This window comes from Chlamydotis macqueenii, chromosome 2 (assembly GCF_036417535.1).
Source record: "Chlamydotis macqueenii isolate bChlMac1 chromosome 2, bChlMac1.mat, whole genome shotgun sequence".
NCBI classification, from domain to species: domain Eukaryota; kingdom Metazoa; phylum Chordata; class Aves; order Otidiformes; family Otididae; genus Chlamydotis; species Chlamydotis macqueenii.
Genome location: NC_141557.1, coordinates 114,179,076 through 114,199,730, shown reverse-complemented (window position 1 = coordinate 114,199,730; position 20,655 = coordinate 114,179,076). Strand labels below are relative to the sequence as shown.

The window sequence follows — 20,655 nt, the reverse complement described above, 5'->3', positions numbered from 1 at the left end:
CATTAGTATCCTGTCTTCCCCCTCCCCACAATCAGAGGGAATAGCTATGTAGTTCTTGTTGGAAGGACATTCATAGGTCTTTTGGTCTTGCTGTTTAGGCTGGTGCAGATGTGAATGTTCTGAATGACATGGGCGACACTCCACTCCATCGTGCAGCTTTCACAGGACGTAAGGTAAAGTATATTGGCTTTTTGTAAGCCTCAATCATAGTTATTAAGGAAATACTAGCAGTAAGATAACTTCAAAAAGATGTTTTTACAGTGTCTAAAAATGACTTATTGTCTGTTTTGGTACAGTGCATTCAAAAGAACTAGGCATATGGCCTAGCTAGCATAACTAACTCTGTCCAGAACAAAAACATGGTACAAATATGTTTGAAGATGGTTTTCCTTGGTATACTTTGTCATATCTTTTTTCATCTTTTTGTTGGCAAAGATTTTGCTGTCAGGCAGAGAAGGAAATAGTAGTTATCTTCCACTGTAGCACTGTGCATCAGTTGTACACCTAACTGGTGTTGCTTCTATTCTGCTTCTGCTGTGTGTCAGAGAAAATGCTGAAGCATAGCACTATCTCTAGCTGCAGGTGCTAATTACCATGTGGAAAACAGTGTAAAGATCTTTCATCTACTGCTGAAGTACAACAGATTAATTTGTGTTTGTGCCTGGTACATTTAACACAGTAAAAGGAGTAGGGATTGTTCCTCCTAACTAACTGCATATTTGCATAGAGAGAAACCACATTGATTGAATCTTAGTGGCTTCTGGAGCGAAAAAGAAAATAAATTAGGACCCAGTGGTCAGTTTGGTGTATGGAAGTTCTGTTTCTTCGTAGAAAACTAAAACTAAAGAGCTTTTTATAGGCCTGTCATGTGAGACTAGTTTGACTGTTCCCTATGTGCCACTGTCATTCCCAAACTAGTACTTCCTCTGTGGGCAAACTCTTGGCCCTTGTGAAGGAGTGACTACTTAGTCTCTTATCAAAAGAGCTGGTAGTACTATTTTTATCTGTCAAATTCAGCATTCACACCAGGTACACCAACTTTTAAATAGAAATGGGTCTGTTCAGCCATAACTAATCTCCTGTTCGTTCCTTCAGTCTGACTGACATGGGAGAGGAGGTTGCAGTTAAGTCCCACTCTTCAATCTCTCTAAAACATCCCTTCCTGTTTTTGTAAGTCAGCAGTGGTGAGAAACCGTTATAGAGCCCATCTTACAGGGTGTCGATAGTGGAAAGCCCAATTGTGGCCTTGCTGTGACAGAGATAGATAAGAAGTGTTTTTCAAATTGTTTTCCAGGAGGTTGTGATGTTACTCTTGCAGCATAATGCTGATACTTCTATTGTTAATGGGAGTGGAGAGACTGCAAAAGAAGTTACTCATGATAAAGACATAAGGAATATGTTGGAAGGTAACTTTAATAGGTGATAGCTTGTTTTTTTTCAACACTTATACATTCTAAAAGCTGATCTTCTCTTGCAAGTTACAGAAGCTTAATTGAATTTTCTCTTTAAGTTTGATCATTAGAAAGAAAAAAATTAAAGTTTTTGATTCCTGTCTGCAGTACTGACGGTTGGGTTTTTTTTTTCACAATACATCTGCCAGTGACTTGGAGTATCAGGAATGCCAATAACATTATTCAAGTAACTGTTTCAATCCTGTTGGGGTAATCCGTGCTACAGCTCTGAATGGTACATGGCAGTCAAAACCTTAGCTCACTGGAAAAGGAAAAATTCAAGTCAAGAATAGTAAGTGACTTTGTGTCAACAAAGTCATTGCAGACAAGTTTAAGACTTTAAATTGAGTCTTAAAAGCTATGTCAAAAGGGGGAAAAAAAAACAAGTAACAAACTTTCCCCTAGCTTCCTCCATTGCCTTACAGGTGTTGAAAGTGAGGGAAGTGATGCCCAAATACTTATATAGGCTTACTGCTTATAATTTGGTAGAGTTCAGGAACTGTGTTGCTTCCTGGTATTATTATGTGATACCCCTAAATACTGCTGAAGCTCTATGTCCTGTCCCACAGACTGTATATGTGAAAAGTGACCTCTCTTCTGATTCTGCATGGAAATGCACAGATAACAGTCCTTTCCGCTAGTGGCTCATCTGCTGGATTGTCAGAGAAGAATAAAAATTTCTGTAGGATGATAGGAAGAGTAGAAGAGAAACTTCAAAGAACACAGGGGAGATCTGATGGGGGTGTCCCATAGTTCCCCTGTTTTCCCTTTTACTAGGGAGTGGGGTTGGGTTTTAAGTGTTTAAAAAATCATGACATATATGTGTTTACATGAGTATACACTCTCACACATCTTGTCAAATATTATATGGCTTTGAGCATATTTTTGCTCTGACATAGAGGTCTCTCAATAAATATTCCACTTATACCTGTCCCAAACAAATAATATCGGAAACTCTTGTTTCTCTGGGCTTGTTTTGATATAATTTCTTGAATGTTGTACTTTATATATACTTGCTACTTTATTGAGACTGACCTTAAATTTGAGTTTTGTTTTGTTTTGTTTTTTTTTTTTTTAAATAGCAGTGGAAAGGACACAGGAAAGGAAACTGGAAGAACTCCTCTTAGGAGCAGCGAGAGAGGGGGAAACGGGGAAACTGACTGCCTTGGTAAGAATTCAAGTGCTTGTAATATTTTTGTGTCAGGTGGTTCAAGCCCTAATACTAGTGTAACAACATGTGACATTAGGCCTTGCATTTCAAAGTGCTGTGACTTCAGAATGTTTGTGCTGTGCACTGTGTTATGTTGGTAAGGTGCTGAACCCTCAAAGGTTTCCCAGGCCTCCTTGTTGGAGGCTGCAAAACAACGGTTTTCAGCTTCTTTCACATTACAGTTTTCTAAAGATTCTGCAGTTAGTTGTAAATAGCAGTGTAGTGGTTCTAGATCTACCGACATAAGCTTGTTACGTTTTTATGGATAGCTTAATGTCATCGGTGCTTAGACTTTTCACCACAGTGTGGCCTATTTTAAATCTTGAAAGCAAGCTTTTTTGTTGTTAGCATTTGTTGCAGCTAAAGTCTCTGTAGTTGTTAATGGACAGTCATCTGCACAACACAATTTCATGCTGGGCAGGACTTGAAAACTATATATGTGCACAGTCGTAGTAATTCAAGCTGAACAATACCATGGCATGGTAAGGCGATCGGAGAAGCAAATCACAGAAGAACTGAGACTGGAGGGTGCCTCTGGAGATGATCTAGTCCAACTCCTGTGTGCAGGGTAGAAACAACCAGAGCAGGTTGCCCAGGACCGTATCCAGTTGGATTTTGAAGCAGGGTCTCAGTGCTTGAACTCAGGCTTTTGATGGTCCTGAGGTGTTTCCTTGGAAGTAAGACATGCAGCATGGAACGTTCTCTACCTAGTTAGCACCTTTAGTAATACCTTTTAAGACATTAAAGCAGTTTGAATACTTCTACTTACTTCTAATGGAAAATTCACAAATGTGAAATTTGTATATTGAAAAATTTTATGTTCCTTACTTTTCTGCCTAGAAGCTAGAGTGAACACCTATTCAAAATTTGTTATTTCCATCCTCTAAATCTATCTTGTCTAGTCAAAGAGCCCTTGTCTCTCTAACACTTTCTTGCATGGGAACTGTTTTTAAATCTTTGGTCATCCTTGTAATTCTTATTTGTACATGTTGTACTATTGTCTTTGAAATGGAGAAAGAACTAGAGCTGTGCACAGTTCTTAAGATATGGAAGAATAGTGCATTAATGCGCTGGCATGGTTGTATTAGTTGTAATTAATACAGTGGCGTAAGTGATCTGTTCTTGATCAAATCTGGTGATTTGTAACACTGCATTTGATGTTGCATGCCTGCTGACTAAGCCTTAACTGTTGTAGAAAAAATTGGAAAAAAGGTGACTCCTCATAGAAATCTGTCATTAAATAACTATGCTTTCTTTCATGTAGCATGTAACCACGCATGCACATGTAACTCTTCCTGTAAACATTTTCATTTCTAAGTGATTTTTTTTTTAAATATTTAGTACCATTGATCTCTGTATGTGTGAGGACAGCTGTATGTTGACCTCTAAAACTTTTCAAAGTGCTTACCATGTTTCTGACCCTGAGGCAGTTTTTAAATCAAATCATAACAGGTTTTTCTTGGAATCCTTTGGCATGTACTTGGACCTGTGACCATTGAATTACAATTTTAAAACTCCTGCTGGCTCTTGAGGAAATCCAAAGAACTTTCTCCCCTTACGGCTCTATGGTGTGAACCTCCTTGACTTTCCTACCCTCTATGTTAATACTTCTGTGGAGGATTTGTGTAGCTCTCCTGAACTGCCCTTTGTCTTGAGAATTCCTTGATACTTTGCCTACTGATTTTCAAGCCTTTCTGCTCTCACTGTTTGGTTTTTTTTTTTTTTTTGTTTTTGTTTTTTTTTTTTTTCAATTAGCAGACTATTATGCTTATGAAACTTTAGCTGCTTACACCTACTTTTATTGTGAGAGCTAACACAGTAGAGTTGTTCTCTAATGCCCTACTTTTGGAACAGAGTGCCATTTACTTGAAAGATACCCCTTTATTGTTAATTCTCCTTTATCTTCATTATTTTTACCAAAAAAGACTGTATTATGTATTGTAACACAATTGTTTGAAGAGATCATTTTTAATGTGCAGTTTCTTTAAACCTTCTACTTGGACTTCAGACCTTTTTTTTCTCCTTTTCCTGCATGCACTTTATAACTGCTCCTTCTATTGAAGTTTCTTGAAGCCAAATGGTAATGGTGTCTTTTCAGCTCCTCTTCTGTCAAGATTCTCACTAGATCACAGTATATTTTGCTACTAAAAGCTAGGCCTTCAGTAGCTGAATCTTAACGTAGGCTTTTTAGTCTACTTGAGGCAAAACCAGTGTGTTCTTCCTGTTAGTCTATGGCTAATGCAGAAGGCTTAAGCTGAATTTCTCTAAAATTGTTGTCGTGCACTTGTGACTCTAGTCTCCAAAGATTGTTTAACAGCAACTTAGCCTTTCCAATAAGGCAGGTATTGCGTAGAATGGTTTGGGTTGGAAGGCACCTTTAAAGATCAACTAGTCCAACCCGCATGTGCACATCCAATAGTTACATATTTGAGGAGAAGTGTGGTGGTATTTTAGGGTGGTCAGTAGCGTCATGCTTAATGACCCTTCTCTTGGATGGGGTCAGTTTCTCAAAGCATTTATATTATGTCCAAGTAAAACTCATGTTTTTTTCTCAGTTACATAGCTGCTCTAATTTTACGTTTCTACAGTAGTTAGACTTCAGAACATGGCAAAACTGTGTGTATAAAAGACTGCCTATACTAGGAGCTTCTGAATGGCCTAGGATAGCTCTTGTCACTGAGACTGGCAGGCCTGCCACCCTTCTGTAGAAAGTTCTTACTTTCTGAAACAGGGTGGCAACACAAACTTGTTCTGGATTTAGCACTGGTCTGTGCTAACTTTCAGACTGTGCCTGAGAGTCTTCTACAGAGAGCAGAAAATCTTGGCAGTAGAATCAAACAGGGCCATTCTAGCAATATAAATGACTGAACTGCAGTGCTGGGGAACTCTCTGGTACTGTGCAATTGAGCAGGATAGATGTTTCCATGTTGTGCACCAGAGGTGGAAGCAGTATAGCAAGCAAAAAACTGTGATGTTCCTTACTCTAGCTAAATGTCTTGCTTGATTGTTGTAGTCCTTGCCCTTCCGATAATACTTGCTACATGCCCTCTTTGTTGCTAGAACTACACTGAAGCATCCTAGTTAGGATCAGCTAACTTTCAAAATAATGAACATGGCATCTAGAGAGGGAGGAAGACTGATAAGTAAGCAAAACTTTGGTTTTTTCCAGTTGAACAAGCCCAAACCACCTGATATCAACTGTACAGATCAGATGGGGAACACACCGTTGCATTGTGCAGCATACCGTAGCCATAAGCATTGTGCATTGAAACTTCTAAAAAATGGAGCAGATCCTAAAATAAGAAACAAAAATGGTAAGTTCCAAATGAAAGTACATAAAGTGTTACGAGAAGACAAGAGATTTAACAGCTTCTACAAGCTACGTTGCTTACCGCTCAATGTTCAGGGAAAATCTCTACAGTGCTTTACGAGCTTCGTGTGACTAATAAAGGAAACCCAACACTGACTAAATTGCCAGAGATTTAAGAAATGTAGCAAAATACTTATCATATGCGCTTTTATTTTCCAAAAGTACCCATTTCTAGAAGATTTACCTGCTGTCTGTCTTAACCATGACATGTGCTTGGCTTTTGTTTTCTTCATGTGAAGCACTGAACGTGGGTAAGAAAAAAAGCTGTAAGACTGAAGATGTGGCCCAGACAAAGTGACTCTTCAGAAGAAAGCTTCTAATGAAAGCAAACCCAGGAAAACTTTACGCAGATATTATACAAGCTATGTATTTGTCATCTGATTAAAGATGCCTTTATCTTGATATTTGTGAATGTTCTGGTTTATGTTTATGAACTGTTTTATGTAGCTGAAGAGCTAAAAACAGCAGAGATCTCCCTGTGGCTAGTAGAACTTGGAAGGACAGTCAGTGCGCTGAAGTTCAGAGCCTTTTTAGTCTTCTGGGCCTGAGGAGCTTATGTTCTCCAATTTCAAGTAAATGTAGATGTTTCTAGGACCAAGCTTAATGGGTAAACACAGTGTCAGAGTGATTATTTTTAAGTTAAGTACATCTAGGTTTATTTGCATCAATTTTTTATGACTCCTCTTTGTTACTACGCAGATCAGACGCCCCTTGATCTAGCCCAAGGTGCAGAAATGAAACTGATACTGGGAGGTAAAACTGGAAAGGTAGGAACTTTTGTATCCATTTAAAGTGCCAGGGCTATCTTGTTGAAGCTATTCCTATATGAGCTTTAATTTCTTTGCAGCTTATCAACAAACCCCTGAGACGATATGAAGGTCTCCTATGGAAGGTATGTCTTATTTCCTTTTCTAAAACAGCTTGTAAGAGCTCAAAGTATGTCAACATGTCCTTTTCTGTACTTAAGTGAGAGCTGATGAATGAGGGAAATTTTCAATAATATGTTTGTTTAATTACTTGACTTTAATCTAGCGTATTGGGTAAATTATAGATAGGCTGGTTGGGTGGAGCAGTCTTAATCTTAGTCCCTAAAATATCTCTTCATTTCTTGGTAATTTGTAGCAAAAAGTCATTGTAAAGTTTTGTTCCTTGATTTTGTGGTGGACAAAATGTTGTTGATCTTTCTTTCTTTTTTTTTTCTTCTTTCTTGAATAGATGTCTTGATCTTTAATAATCTATGACTAATATTTTGGCACCAGTTTACCACCTTCTGAAGATTTTAAAACGTAGTGGGAAGATGTCAGTCAAATGGTGGTTTAAAGCTTGTTTTGCTCTAATACTCAAATTAATCTTTTTTCCCTTGTTAAAAAAAAATTCTCAGTCTTCTACATAAATGCTTAATTTTTATGTTCTTTAATGAAATCTTTGAAGTTTTCTTCTGTGTAAATTTTCCTATGTATTCACTCACAATTGTAGTATAATGAACTGTTCTTAAACCAGAATAATGTAGTAAAGCTTGTGAAAGGTAAAATCTTATAGCTGGATATCTCCATGTGCTTTGTTTCTCATTTGATAATATAAAGGGGAATTGTGTGGTGATCAACAACTCCTGTAATATTAAAAATTGCAGCATTTAAATATTTCAGTTCTTACTGAATAGCAGGCTCAACAAAACTTTTGTCTTTAGGTATTTCAAAAAAAGAGAATAGCACTGTAACTGTGAAATATTCTGAAGGTTGCTGTGATCAGCAAGATACGTAAAACCTAAAATGTATTTCTAATGACTGCCAGCTCTATGTAATAGCCTTTGAGGTGTCAAACTTACTGGGAATAGTACCTCTTCAGCTGTTAACCTTACCTGGCCTTTTGTTTGTTTGTTTTTTAAATTATTTTTTTAGAGCTCACGATTTTTTGGTTGGAGACTCTACTGGATAGTTCTAGAACATGGAGTGCTTTCCTGGTATCGGAGACAGTAAGTTCTGTGTTTAAATTTCTGTAAAGCAATTTAATTAATTCCCATCTTCACTTTATTAAATCTCTCTTTCTTTCAAAGAGCTGATGCAGTGAATAATGACCGTCGTCAGGGATGCAAGCATCTAACACAAGCTGTCTGCACGGTAGGAAGTGAAATGACTTGTAACTGGTTTGTTTAATGTGATGTTGTTCCATACCTAGACAATGAAAACTTCAGCTAGGTTGATATGCATGCCACTGTTATAAAAAAGGGAAAAAGCTTGTGCTCTTGCAAGAAACACTCGTTCTTGTCAAGCACAGTATTTTTGTATGTATAAGTGACTGTAAAGCTCCTTCACTTCTTTCCAAAGTCCTGAATATCTAAACAAACGTAAGGCTTCCTAAAAGGATGCCTCTTCAGTTGCGCAAAACTGTTGGGAGCATGTGATACAGAATAGCAAAGCTCTAGTTCCTCATGTAGCTGTTGCTAGCTACTTGTGACTGATTGTGTAATTCAAGTTGATCTCAGTTGGAGAACTGATCAATTCTGAAGGGGACTTCTGGAAAACTTCCTTAAATTCTGTATGCTTGTGGGAAGCTCTTTTGGAAGGGGTGAACAGAGGGCACAGGGAGAACAGCCCAGGTGTTGTTTATAATACACAGGAAAATGAAGTGTTTAAGGAAAATGCATTCAAGTTCGTTTAAATACTTTTTATTCTATATCTAACCTGTCCTAGTTCTATAGATTGGCACCACAAGTTCTCCTTTTTACAGTTATAGATATTCTTACTATTCACAAAGTGATTTGCGTTTCTCTGTCTCTAAATTCCTTAATATTGGTGGTCTTGCACCAACTGCTGGAATTTTGTCTGAATCAAGTGGTGCCAATATATGCAAATATATTATGACATAACCTCTGTATTCTCATTCATGATGTAAAGTGCAAAACAGCACGCTTTGCAAAACTGTTCTGACCAAGCTTTTTGTAAATTATAGTTGTTTCATGTCAAAACTCAGCAAAAACTTCTGAATTAAGAGTAGTTCCCTAATTTGTTTACTCTTAACAGTTACGTCTTTTCTTACTGATTCATTATACTAATTTTTTTTTTTCCATATCGCTTTAGGTAAAATCTACAGACAGTTGCTTCTTTTCTGTCAGATGTTTTGATGACACCGTTCATCGTTTCAAGATTCCTAAAAATAGCCTTCCTTCTCAAACTAGAGAGGTAATAATGACTCTTTATCAAAGGCTTTGAAATGTAATAACTTCTGTAATGAATAATTTGCAAACCACTTGCTGTAGATGCGTTAATAGTGGGTTCAGTATCTTGATCATGAAGACATGGTAACCTAAGTGTGTATACTGAATATTTTAGCACAACTATAGACTAACTAGCAAAAAATGGACAGATTGTCCTTCTCTTTAAAATTAGTGCCACATTGTTTTCCAGCTCTGTGTCTGTATTATGCCCTGTATTTTAACTTCCTCTTTCTTGTGGTAAATTTCTATTTCCTTCTGTTGAACTTTGTTTTATAGTTCATTATCCTGAAAGAAATAATGTTTAATGGTACTTTCTACTCTTAGCCATTCTCTAAGATGACCTAATAAATTATATTTTCTTAAAAGACGGATCTGAAACAAGAGAATAACTTTTTTTTTTAAGGGCTATTTGTAGTATAGTTACTATGGTACTTGTATACATACACTAGCTAAAGATGAAGTAGGAGCAACTGGAGTTCTGGGCTCCCCACTACGAGGGAGATGCGAACATACTGAAGAGAGCTCAACAAAGGGTGACTAAGATGATTGTAGGGACCAGAACACCTCTAATACTAGGAAGGGCTGAGAGAGCTGGGACTGCTCAATCTGGAGAAGAGAAGGTTCAGGAGGATCTTGTCAGTGTATGTAAATATGTGAAGGGAGGGTGCAACGAGCCAGGCTCTTTTCACCTAGTGAGAGTTTGGTGAGAGGACTAGAGGCAATGGGCACAAACTGAAACACAGGAGATTCCCTCTAAATGTAAGAAAAAATGTGAAGGTAACCAAGCACTGATACTGGTTGCCCAGAGAGGCTGTGGAGTCTCCATCCTTGGAGATATTCAAAAACTGTCTGGATGTGGTCCTAGGCAACCAGGTGTAGGTGGCCTTACTTAGGTAGGGGATGTTGGACCAGAGGACTTCCAGAGATCCCTTCCAACCTCAGCTGCTCTGTGATTCAATGAACAGGAAAAGGTTCTACATCTTAATTGTAATGGTGCTTGAAGTTTTGTACACAGAGTTTGTCATGCATAAGTAGGCAGACTTTGTTACAGGGACCTTGCTGTCTGAACAGAAACCCAAAGATGCAAAATACATTCCCTACAGTCTTGTCTTAACTGATATGACTTTTTATGTGACATTGGATAGACTGCAGTGGATGGCATTTGTCCTTAAAGTTTGATCAATTAAGTCCTAGATAGCACTCTGACCACAGAATATCTCATCTTGAATACATGTTACAGTTTAAACTATTTTCTGCTCATTTAGGTGTCTCATTTTATTAATGAATATCTTATTCACATCAATAGAAAAAAAAAAATTGTTCTTTTGCACATATGTTGTTGCCTTCTGGGAATGACCTTTGAAATGTATACTAACACTAATGGTTTTTCCATTCAGAGTTGGCTGGAAGCAATAGAAGACCACTCTGCATATAGCACTCATTACTGCACACAGGAACAGTTGAGTAGTGATGATGAAGATGATGATACAGTGTCTGTTACAGACCTACACGATGCTCTGAAAGTATGTGCTGGGTACTTACTTGGCTCATGCACCTAGGCAGTTGCAGATTAGTACTGTTTTGTATTGAAGTACTTTAGTGCACTTTTGACTAAAAGTAGGGATTCTTTCTTTCTATGGATGCGTAAATGCTGCTTGTATTGGCGCTGCTGTTACGTATTCCTGTTTGGACTGTATGCATAAAATGGCATGTTTATCATAGCTACAGGGTTGTGTTTTTCAGTTTTACTAGCACTACTGCAAGGTAGAAAGTTGCTTGAGAGTTTCAGCCAGGAGAGGGAGCCTTGTGTACTGTACTTGGTGACACCAAGACTGGAGGATAACAGCTTAACGTTCAGCGAGCTCTACCTCTATAAAATAGGAAATGAAATGGCTTAGAAATGATCCTTTTATACCTCAGGTCACATTAGATGCATTGTGCAGTGATTGTTCAGACCTGCAATGGAAATGAGTCTTCCTTGATAATTCTATCATTGAGCCTGTGATTCTTGCTGTTTGCCATACATATACCTCTAAAACCTTTTACTTTGGGGGAAAGTTGACACTGCAATGCAAAAATGTTCATGTGACTGAACTGCAAGTGGCTTGTACCGTACCTTTTGATACAAGAACTCAAAGTAGCTCATGGCAGAACAGAGATGGGAGGATAACTGGTGCTGGTGCTAGCAGTTCCCAGAAGCCTGTAGAACAGGATATTAAATAACTGTCTCCAGGTTCTAATGTAGGCTTGGAATATGAACTTGGGGTGGGCTCCTGCATGTTGCTGTACTTGCCATATCTCAGTTAACCTATGCATTTTCTTATTTTGGCCTTAGGTTTATCAAAGAACAAGCAATGGCTCTTCTTGAGTTTTCAAACTTTTTAATAAAAAAATCAGGGAAGATGCAAAGGCAGTACATACAACATAGCTTTGGGGTTTGATTTGCTATGCTAATTTAAACAAAAGCCAGCGAGCAATATAGTGTGCATAAATCTTCTGTTTGCTTGAGTGTCTTTGAAGGTACTTCAAATAATATTTTTCAGTGTTAATGTGTCAATCTCTGCTACTGGGAATCTTTAAGATACAATGCTCTCCAAATTTAAAAATTTCAGTATAGTTAAGAGAATAAACATACATTTTCCTTAGAACAAGGTACTTCTGAACTAGTTATCTTTGCTGTCTTTCAGAAAGCACAAGTGTGCCAACAAAGGCTCAGTAAAGAGGTTTCAGACTTTGTTGCAATGGTTAAATCTTTGGATGCTACAAAAGGTAAAACTTACTCTTCTAAAATGCAGTTTGTTAACAGGCAACTGATTTTTTTTTCTTTTAAGCAGCACGTGCATTAATTCTACTGAAATGAAATTTTCAGGAGCTTGAAAATATAGGACTGTTTTCCTCATTGACAGGGATTCAAATAAAGTGACATTATAATAATTGCTAAGAACTTAAGGTTTCAGATTTGGAGAAACAACTAGTAAGTACGTTAATTGAAAGAAGTTTTATTAGTGGCTGTAAACGTAGCGAAACTGCTTTTAGATATATTGCTTACTAAGTAGTATCATAGGAATGTAATTTAGGGGTTCACTTTCAAGGTTTTAAAAAATCTGTAGTTGGTAGCTTGTCACAGAGCATAAGTGTGCATGGACAGGTACAAAAAGCTAGCTTGTCTTACTCAAACTTTCCCCTCAAACTTGTTTTGTAGTGAATAGAAACACAATGAAAGCTGAGGCACGATAAACAGGATGTGAAGTGAAATCAGAAAATGATACAGGGAACTGGAGGCGTGGTATAATGGGATATATTCCATGGACTTCTGTCATGAGTTTTATGCCAGATTTGAACTTCTTGAGCTTTATTTTAAATAGTAACTCTTAAATTAACATGTACCTGGGTTTTTTTGCAGCGTAACTGCCAAAAAATAATGCAGGCATCAAGCTGTTAGAGATTAGAACTTGTTTCATGTAGTGCCTTAAACATATACAGAAGGTTGCTTATGTATTAAACACACAAAGGAGTTCTGTAAGAACATCTAACTGTTGCTTCTTTGAACCTGAGTCCTATTTATATATTGTGACTAAAACTTATGGAGCTCAAACTAGAGAACATATTGTTTATCCGCACAGATCTGTAGTTTGTAGTAGAATAGCAGTTTTGGGCAGAAAAGGGTTTTTCCTCTTCTATCCCTGTGCCTTCTTAAAAGAAGTCTAAAATACAACTTTTCCCCCCATATGCTACTGGGGTAAGTTACTGTGTGATGTTAACCTATCTTGCACTAACTGAATTGTAACAAAATTTTTATTTCAAAGAAAAGTAAGATTTCATAATACATATGAGTGTTTTATTGGTAAGCTTTTGTAATTAATAATACAATCAAACTGAATTCTTCACAAAAAGCAGTTTCAAAATTAGTATGAGATGGATAAATTCCCTTTGGTAAACGTAGGGGCAGTTTCACTGACCCGAAGAGCCAGTGAGGACATTCACTTTTTTTTTTAAGTACACAACTTGAGAAACCAAAACCCATTGTAAAGCAAAACCAGATAACTATCTCTTTCCTAGAAACTGCTAGTCTTGGCCAATAGCAGTAATAAGTTCCTATTTTCCTCCCAATGAATGTTTGTAACTTGTTCACCTGTCAGTGAACTGTTTCCAGGTTCATGTGTAACCTCTGTAGATTGCAACAGAGAAAACTGCTGCAGCTCTTCCAGTTCTCGCATTGGGTTGTTATGGTATCTTTAACATATGAAAGTGCTCTGCCTCCAAAAGAAAGCAAATTTTGGAGTTAAAAGTCCTTCCATGGAGAAATTATTCTAAAAGCTTTTGAGTAATATAAAAATGGCTGTCTTGGCACCCGATATTTAAAATTCTTTCCCTAACTCTTTCAACGTGCTATTCTAAATCTAGGTATCTTTGAGATTTATATGTATTATTTATGACAAATAAAGATGGCTCCTGCTCCTGCACTCAGTGTGCTGCCCCTCCTTCTAGAGGCATGACATGTTCTTAATAGCTGCTCTAAGTAGAGACTTCTAATTCCAGACGGTAGTGAGCTTTGGTATCAAAGACAACAATTAATGTGTGGATATGTACTGTATCTAGTGTCCTGCACAAGCGGTACAAGTTGCAAAATAAATTCACTGCCAGGCCTCTTAATCTTTATCCATGTGACATTAACTTGAACCACTTGTGTTACTAAATGATGTCAACTGGTCCTGGAGCCTGCAGACACTAAAAGAACACTTATTTTAATTGCAACAAGAGGGAATGGCTTGCTTGACTTTTGAGGAATTGCTGCACATCACCAAACTTAAAAGATGAACTCAAATATTAAATAATTTCTACCAGCTGATTGCATTATCGTGGTTTCCTGCTGGTTCTAGACATGTAGGCCCTTCTATAAATGGTCATAGAAGTCAGGATGTGAAGTGGCATTGCTCTGCAAGCTGTACTACTTATCTGGAAGATGAGTCCATGAAAATAAGATCTTCCCCTTTTATTGATCAGTGTCATTGTAACTCCTCATCTATTTTTCAAACCTATATCTCCAGCTGCACTGTGGCAAGCTTTTTCTCTTCTATGTAAGACCATGGCAGAAGGTAAAAAAAAAAAAAAGCTACATTTCTCACTTTAGCTTATATTAAACCAGTGCAGTATCCTTTATATTTGACTCTGTCACCTGGCAACTCTGAGGCTTTTAAATCTAGAAAGTGGTTAAAAGGAGATTGTTGCTAGTCACTTTTTCAGTGTCTTGCTGCCATCTCTTATTACCTGTATTTTCTAAGCCATGCTGAAAGAGAAACTCAATCCATTTGTGTGCCATTTATACCAGTACTAGGGAAAGGATGCTAAAGAAATAACATATGTTCCCTCAGTGCTACTTCTGCTTGCTCTTTCTTCACACAGATCTTACAGTGCACCAGCTTTCCTGTAGAATATGAGTGCTATATCTGTATTTCGTAGAGGAAAAAATAACTGAAAGTGTCCTGTAGCTTACGTGTCTCCCTAATGTTACTAATTTTTTGTGCTTTTAGGAGTATCTTCTTCCCTCTTGCAAAAAGTTGATGTGGTCTCTGAAGTGTCCCAGGAAACGTGTGAGGCCCTGGCTGACTGCCTTAACCTATTCACAAAGCAAGAAGGGGTATGTATCGTGGTGTGTGGGTTTATAGAGGGTCTGAATAGCTTAGTATATTTTGCTAGTTCCCTGCTTGCCTGTTATAAATACACACACTCATAGAATTACATATTGTTGGTAACCTCTCCTTTTGCATGCTGAATGTCTGATGAAAACTTGTGCTTCTAGAGAAAGAGTAGTGAAGTTCCTCCTCAAAGAGGGTATCTTAGTATTTGAGTGTTCAGAAGAGATCCAGATTTTGCTTACAAACTACTGCTTGTAGTGTTCAAACTGAATGCTTGAATTTAATAAAGCAGTTGCTTTGCTGATTTGAAGGTTAAAATATTGAGAAAATTATTATTATTTTTTTTTTAACTGGCTAACTGAAGTGTTGAACGATATTGCCTCTGAATGTGTTTTTCAGACCATGTGCTTAGTGGGTGTGCGAATGCTATCTGTTGAACTTCTAGCTTTCCCAGTGACAAATATCTTGCATGGTGTTAAACATCATGCAAATGCTTTAATTTGGAAATATGTGTCAAACTCATTAATTCTTGGGGTAGGAGATCTGGTATTTTTCTTCCCTCTAGAAGATACCCTAGTACCATGGAATAAATTTGTCTTCCTGTATTGTGGTAACAGTAATCCCTCTGTTAGGCTCTTGTTGTCATCAGTAAGCTGCGTTTCAAAATGAGGTTTGTGTTGGTGCTATTAGTCTTCCAGTTATTTAACAGTGAGCTACAAACACTGGCTCCATTGTCTAGGTTTGGTTCAAGATTTTTTTTTTTTTTTTCCCCCCCATTCCTTTCCAAGCCTTTTTGTCTCCAGTCACAAGTCTTCTAGACTTACTTGAGTCAAATTTTAGCAGACTGGAAGAAGCATTGCTTTTTTACATTGAGTTTTTTTTTCCCTTTAAGAAAATCTAATATTCAAGTTGCCAGTTCCCTTTGTGGATGAGGGGGAAATTGTTAACAACAGTGGGTGTATAGTGTTAGTTAGTATTCCTTAATTGTGTTGGCATTTTGCTTCAAGCCAGACTAAAATAGCTTTCCAGAGTGGAGTATGGCAAAGCATATGGTGAAATTGTAATTTCACCTTACTTGAACTTGAACAGTCTCAGTAGGTGTTAGAGAGGCCTTATTTTAATCTGGAGGCACATAGATTTGGGCACAGAGGGATAGGCTGAGGTGTGAACTTGAGTTTCCACCATAACGAGTGAAATCAGTCGGTCATGACAGGGAGAAGATGTGATCCTGGAGAGTTTTGTGTCTTGGTATTTTTAGATTTCAAGCTATTGCAAATCCAGAATATAATGTAAGCTTTTAAGGATACCATAAGCTCATAAGGGAAATTACAGCAGCAACCTCTTCCTGAGACTCGAACCTTTCCAAAAAGTTCTGTTCCTTGAGCATTACTGTTCTTAAACTCACAGCATTTGGTTTTGTTGTCTTTTATAAGACAGAGCCCTGTTCTTTGCCATTCAGTGTTGATTTCTAGAACTAGGTAGTTCTGTTAGTGTTGCAAAAGCAATATACTGCGTTCTGCATTAGCAGGTGATAGGACGCTAATTAAATGCTTTAATATTCCTTCCAAGTATATTGAATAGTAAAGCATGACTCTAAAGTATCAAACTCTAATATAAAAACGCTTGCCTAAAATACTCTTTAGTGTTTGTTTCTTTTCTGATCATGATCTCAGTAATGAACTTAAGGCTTAGGTGTTGTAAATGTTTGGGAACAACTGCCATGAGTTCTGGAGCCCCCAACACAAGAAGGACATGGATCAGTTGGAGAAGGTCCAGAGGAGGGCCACGAAGATGATAAAAGGGCGGGAGCACCTCTCTTATGAGGACAGGCTGAGAGAGTTGGGGCTGTTCAGCCTGCAGAAGAGGAGGCTCTGGGGAGACCTGATAGCGGTCTTCCAGTACCTCAAGGGGGCCTACAAGAAAGATGGGGAAAGGCTGTTTAGTAGGGCCTGTTGCGATAGGACAAGGAGTAATGGTTTTAAAATAGAGGGGGGTAGATTTAGATTAGAAATTAGGAAAAAAATTTTTACGATGCGAGTTATAGAACACTGGAACAGGTTGCCCAGAGAGAAAGGTGTTGGAGGCCCCATCCCTGGAAACGTTCAAGGCCAGGCTGGATGAGGCTCTAAGCAACCTGACCTAGTCAGGGATGTCCCTGCTCCTTGCAGGGGGGTTGGACTAGATGACCTTTGAAGGTCCCTTCCAACCCTAACCATTCTATGATTCTATGATTCTATGAATGCTCTGCTCTGGCAATAACTGGCTGCTGTTACCTTAAAACTGCCAGACTACCTTCAGGAAGGATCTGTTGTTTAAAAGCTGCTTTCCTGCCTGTCCTGTTGTCTCCAGACCTCTCTGCATTGTCAGTGGGAGTGTTTGCAGCTTGTCTTAGGGGGACTCCCTGGTAGAACATCCTCTGAGTAGAGAGGAATTACTTGCTCTGCGATACTTCCCAACCCCGATTTTCAGCCCCGTCAAATCTGGTTCTCTCTAGGACGAACGTGTTCTCAAGCTCGGTACCTTTTTATCTTGCCTCTTTAAGGAGAATTCTTCTCCCCTCTAACTTAAATTGTCAGCATACCAGAAGCCACTGCTTGACTGATGAGGAGAGGCTGCTAATTTAAGTATGGGTAATCGCAGCAAATACACTTTTTTTTGCCTTTTAGAGAAGACTGTTTAGCATTGCCTGTCTCTGCGCAACGTGCAAATGAAACTGTTAATACAGCGCTACTGAGGAAAAAGAACGGTTCAACTCTCTTCGACGTGGGTTAGCAATGCTGCAGGATCGTGATCCCCTCCAACGCTCCATCTGTCCGCGGCTTCTCCTTCCCCTCTGCTGCGGCCGTGCGGGGCCCCGCGGCCGCGCCGCCGGTGACGCTCCCGAGCGGGGTGGGGCGGCCCGCCGCTGCGGTGCCGGCTGCGGGAGGAGGGGGCCCCGCACCACCCTGCCGGAGAAGGCGGGAGCTGCTGTGCTGTGCCACACACCCTATAGGAGGGGGTGTGGAGGGAGCTTCCAAAAATAGCCTTCTGCGGCGGGGCGGCCCCGGCGGGCTCTGGGACCCGCGTCCCCTGCGGCTCCGGCGGGGCCGCCCCGCCCCGCGGCCGCCTGGGGAGCCGCAGCCCGTGAAGCGGCGGGCAGGGGCGGGAGCGGGCGCGCTCGGCCCCTTCAGGCCATTTTTAGGCGAGCGAGGAGCCGGCTACCGCCCCGCTCTTTCGGGTGCGTTTCCTCCCGCCCCCCCCTCCCCGGCCTCCGAGCTCGGAGGGACCTGCTGGCCCTGGCTGCGCGGGGCGGGCGCCAGTCCCCTCCCCTGCCCTGCGCCGCCCCGCGCCCGGCCGTCCGCCCGCCTCCGCGCCTGCTGCAAGGTGAAGGGGCCGCCCGCGGCCCGGCCCGGCCCCGGAGGCCGCCGCTGCTGCCGGTGCTGGTGCTGCAACCCGGGCCGGCGTTCCCGACCGTGGTCTCGGAGCGACCGCCTTCCCGAAATCGTGTTCCGCGGTATGTAGTGTGCGTGATGGGCTGGGTTTGGGTTTGCTGGGGTTTGGTGTTCGGTTTGGTTTTTTGGGTTTTTGTTTGTTTGTTTGTTTTTTTCCTTCTTGACATTGGGATGAGCCCTTCTGTGTCAAGCGGAGAACGTAGAGGTGAGCACAGATGCTCTTTGCCGAATAGTTGAAACATGTGAGGGAAACGCGAAGATAATTTGGTTGCTTCAGTCTGAGTATTTGTTGAGGCATTTGTGTCAGAGCTCGTGCGACTTGAAGCGTTTTCTGCAGTGACTTTGGCACAAGGTTAGTAAGTATTGTTTCAAAGCAGGGCTTCCCTTGCACAGTTTCTAGCAGATACCAAAGCCAGCATTCCAGAAGCAATTTGAATCTAGTCTTGTTATACTCCAAGGTGTTTTTATACACTTGTAAGAGAAGTTTAACTTAGTTATTTGCATGCTGTTGTCTCTGCTAGATTTTCTGGGTGAGTTTAAAATTTATCTCCAGTACTTGAACTGCATGCACTGAAGCCACACAAAACTGATAGGAAAGGTGTTCTTTAAAGAAATCAGCTTTATTTTTTTTTCTTTTTAAAAGCTTCTTCTTTAAGCAGTGCTAGATAAAGTGTGCTAATGAGTGTCTTGACTCTCCTAGGTTTCACTTTTGCCGTCAAAGGTTATATCTAATAGTAAATTAAAAGCTCATATTGCATGAGTTTAGAACAAATACCGGTCATAAGCTGACTTCATTTGTAGTCTGTTTGTGGCTTTGATCTTCCTTTGTAGGTGTTGTCATTCTCTCTAGTTTGGTTGGTTTTGTTTTGAAAAGGGGATTTGTTTACAAGCTGGTGAAAAACAGTAACCGATGAGATAAGGGATTCAGAAAAGGTTTCTTCATTTCTTGGTTTAAATGAGTTGTGTTCTCAACCAGGTAATTAATTTGTCATAACAAATTAAGCTTGTCATTTTTACAGGAACTTTAAGGTCAAAATACTGTGGGTCACAGTCCTTGGATTTGGTTATCTTTACCATGGCGTAACATGCTATCTCTTGTATGTATAACTGAAGTACTGTAAATAAAAAATGTGCACACAGTTCAACTATCAAATATTAATCTCTAGAAGTTCAGTATACTGCCGTAGTTTATTTCATATTTCTTGGAAACATAATTGAATGTCTGAGGGTTAGATGTGTCTGTGTGTGTTCTTGTGAATGCATGCATGCATGCTCTTTGGGGCACAGATAGTTGTCTTTAATACGTGTCTGGTTTGTGGTCTGGGAGACGTGTATGAACACGACTGTTACCACTTAGACCTACTGCCTTACTGGATTGTGAATGAAGGAGGTGCCTGTAAGCTGTGTCCAGGTGACTCCTTAATGAGACTTCTTATTATCAGTTTCCTTGACAGTGGAGGTGAGGGGACCAGTGATGGCACCCTGCAGTTGAGGGAGAGCTATTGATATGGACATCCTGGGCAAATCTGTCTAGAAAAGTCCTGGAGTCCATCAGCAATATTTTTCTGCCACCTGACAGTGTAGTCAGCTACGTTAACCTCTGTCAGGCCTTGGGAGCCTTTGATGTGGAGGAGGGAGAGATGAAGAAGGGGTGAGGGACTCAACTACAATCAGGAAAGCTAAGAAAGGTTAATTTTATTATTTCTGAGTTAGGGCTGGGGAGGAGTTCATGTCTTGCCTGGCTATTTTACTAGACCTACAACTGTAGAGTCCTTAGCCCCTGAAGTCCTGGAACCCAGTGCCTGTGCTTATGTGCTTTTTTCTCCTTGTACATAGAAACAGGTGACAGCCTTTTTTTTTTTTTTTTTTTTTTTTTTCTTTCTTCCTTTCAATTACTGGAGCATAACAGAGCAATTTTGCTGTCCATTCTGTTCAGCAGCTTTTGCTGAAAGTAGTGGAAATCGAGGCAAGACCTCAGGTTGTCAAGGCCTGTAGGCAATGCACCAAACAACTGAAACACTCTTCAGCCTGTAAACTTGGGGAAAGGAGAACAATTTTCAGACCATTCATAATTGCACTGGGCACAGCAAGAAGTGTCTGATCTTGAGAAGCTCAAAGTGTGTCTGCGTCAAGAAAACCTTTATTGACTGAGTCTGACTTGCCCCTATTTCTTCCCCTCCACTCCACTGAGTAGAAATGTACTAGAAATACCCAGTGCAACTTGAATCTTGTTTGAAAGTAACAAGTTATTTGGAAGGTTCTCAGTGCTCAAACACATATCCAGGTGAAGACTGGTATTTTTTCCCTTACACAGTAGAGCATGGAATATAACATGTTGTGGAA

The 20,655-nt window shown here is 39.7% G+C and overlaps 1 protein-coding gene across 7 annotated transcripts in view; it reads left to right on the top strand.

Moving 5' to 3' along the window:
• OSBPL1A (oxysterol binding protein like 1A) overlaps positions 1-20,655 on the top strand; it is a 75,103-nt gene that overhangs the window by 11,281 nt on the left and 43,167 nt on the right. For 5 of the 7 annotated variants that reach the window (XR_015257683.1, XM_086740733.1, XM_086740734.1 and 2 more), the window contains exons 4-15: positions 99-173; positions 1,295-1,406; positions 2,534-2,619; positions 5,831-5,975; positions 6,731-6,798; positions 6,879-6,923; positions 7,930-8,003; positions 8,085-8,148; positions 9,109-9,210; positions 10,643-10,768; positions 11,933-12,014; positions 14,777-14,883. Coding sequence is in view for 6 of the 7 variants with exons in the window: in XM_086740733.1 (XP_086596859.1) it covers positions 99-173; positions 1,295-1,406; positions 2,534-2,619; positions 5,831-5,975; positions 6,731-6,798; positions 6,879-6,923; positions 7,930-8,003; positions 8,085-8,148; positions 9,109-9,210; positions 10,643-10,768; positions 11,933-12,014; positions 14,777-14,883 (1,086 nt within the window). In the remaining variant the exon portion in view is untranslated. The remainder of the gene's footprint in view (positions 1-98; positions 174-1,294; positions 1,407-2,533; positions 2,620-5,830; positions 5,976-6,730; positions 6,799-6,878; positions 6,924-7,929; positions 8,004-8,084; positions 8,149-9,108; positions 9,211-10,642; positions 10,769-11,932; positions 12,015-14,776; positions 14,884-20,655) is intronic. The other 2 variants (XM_086740735.1, XM_086740736.1) reach the window with 1 other exon arrangement.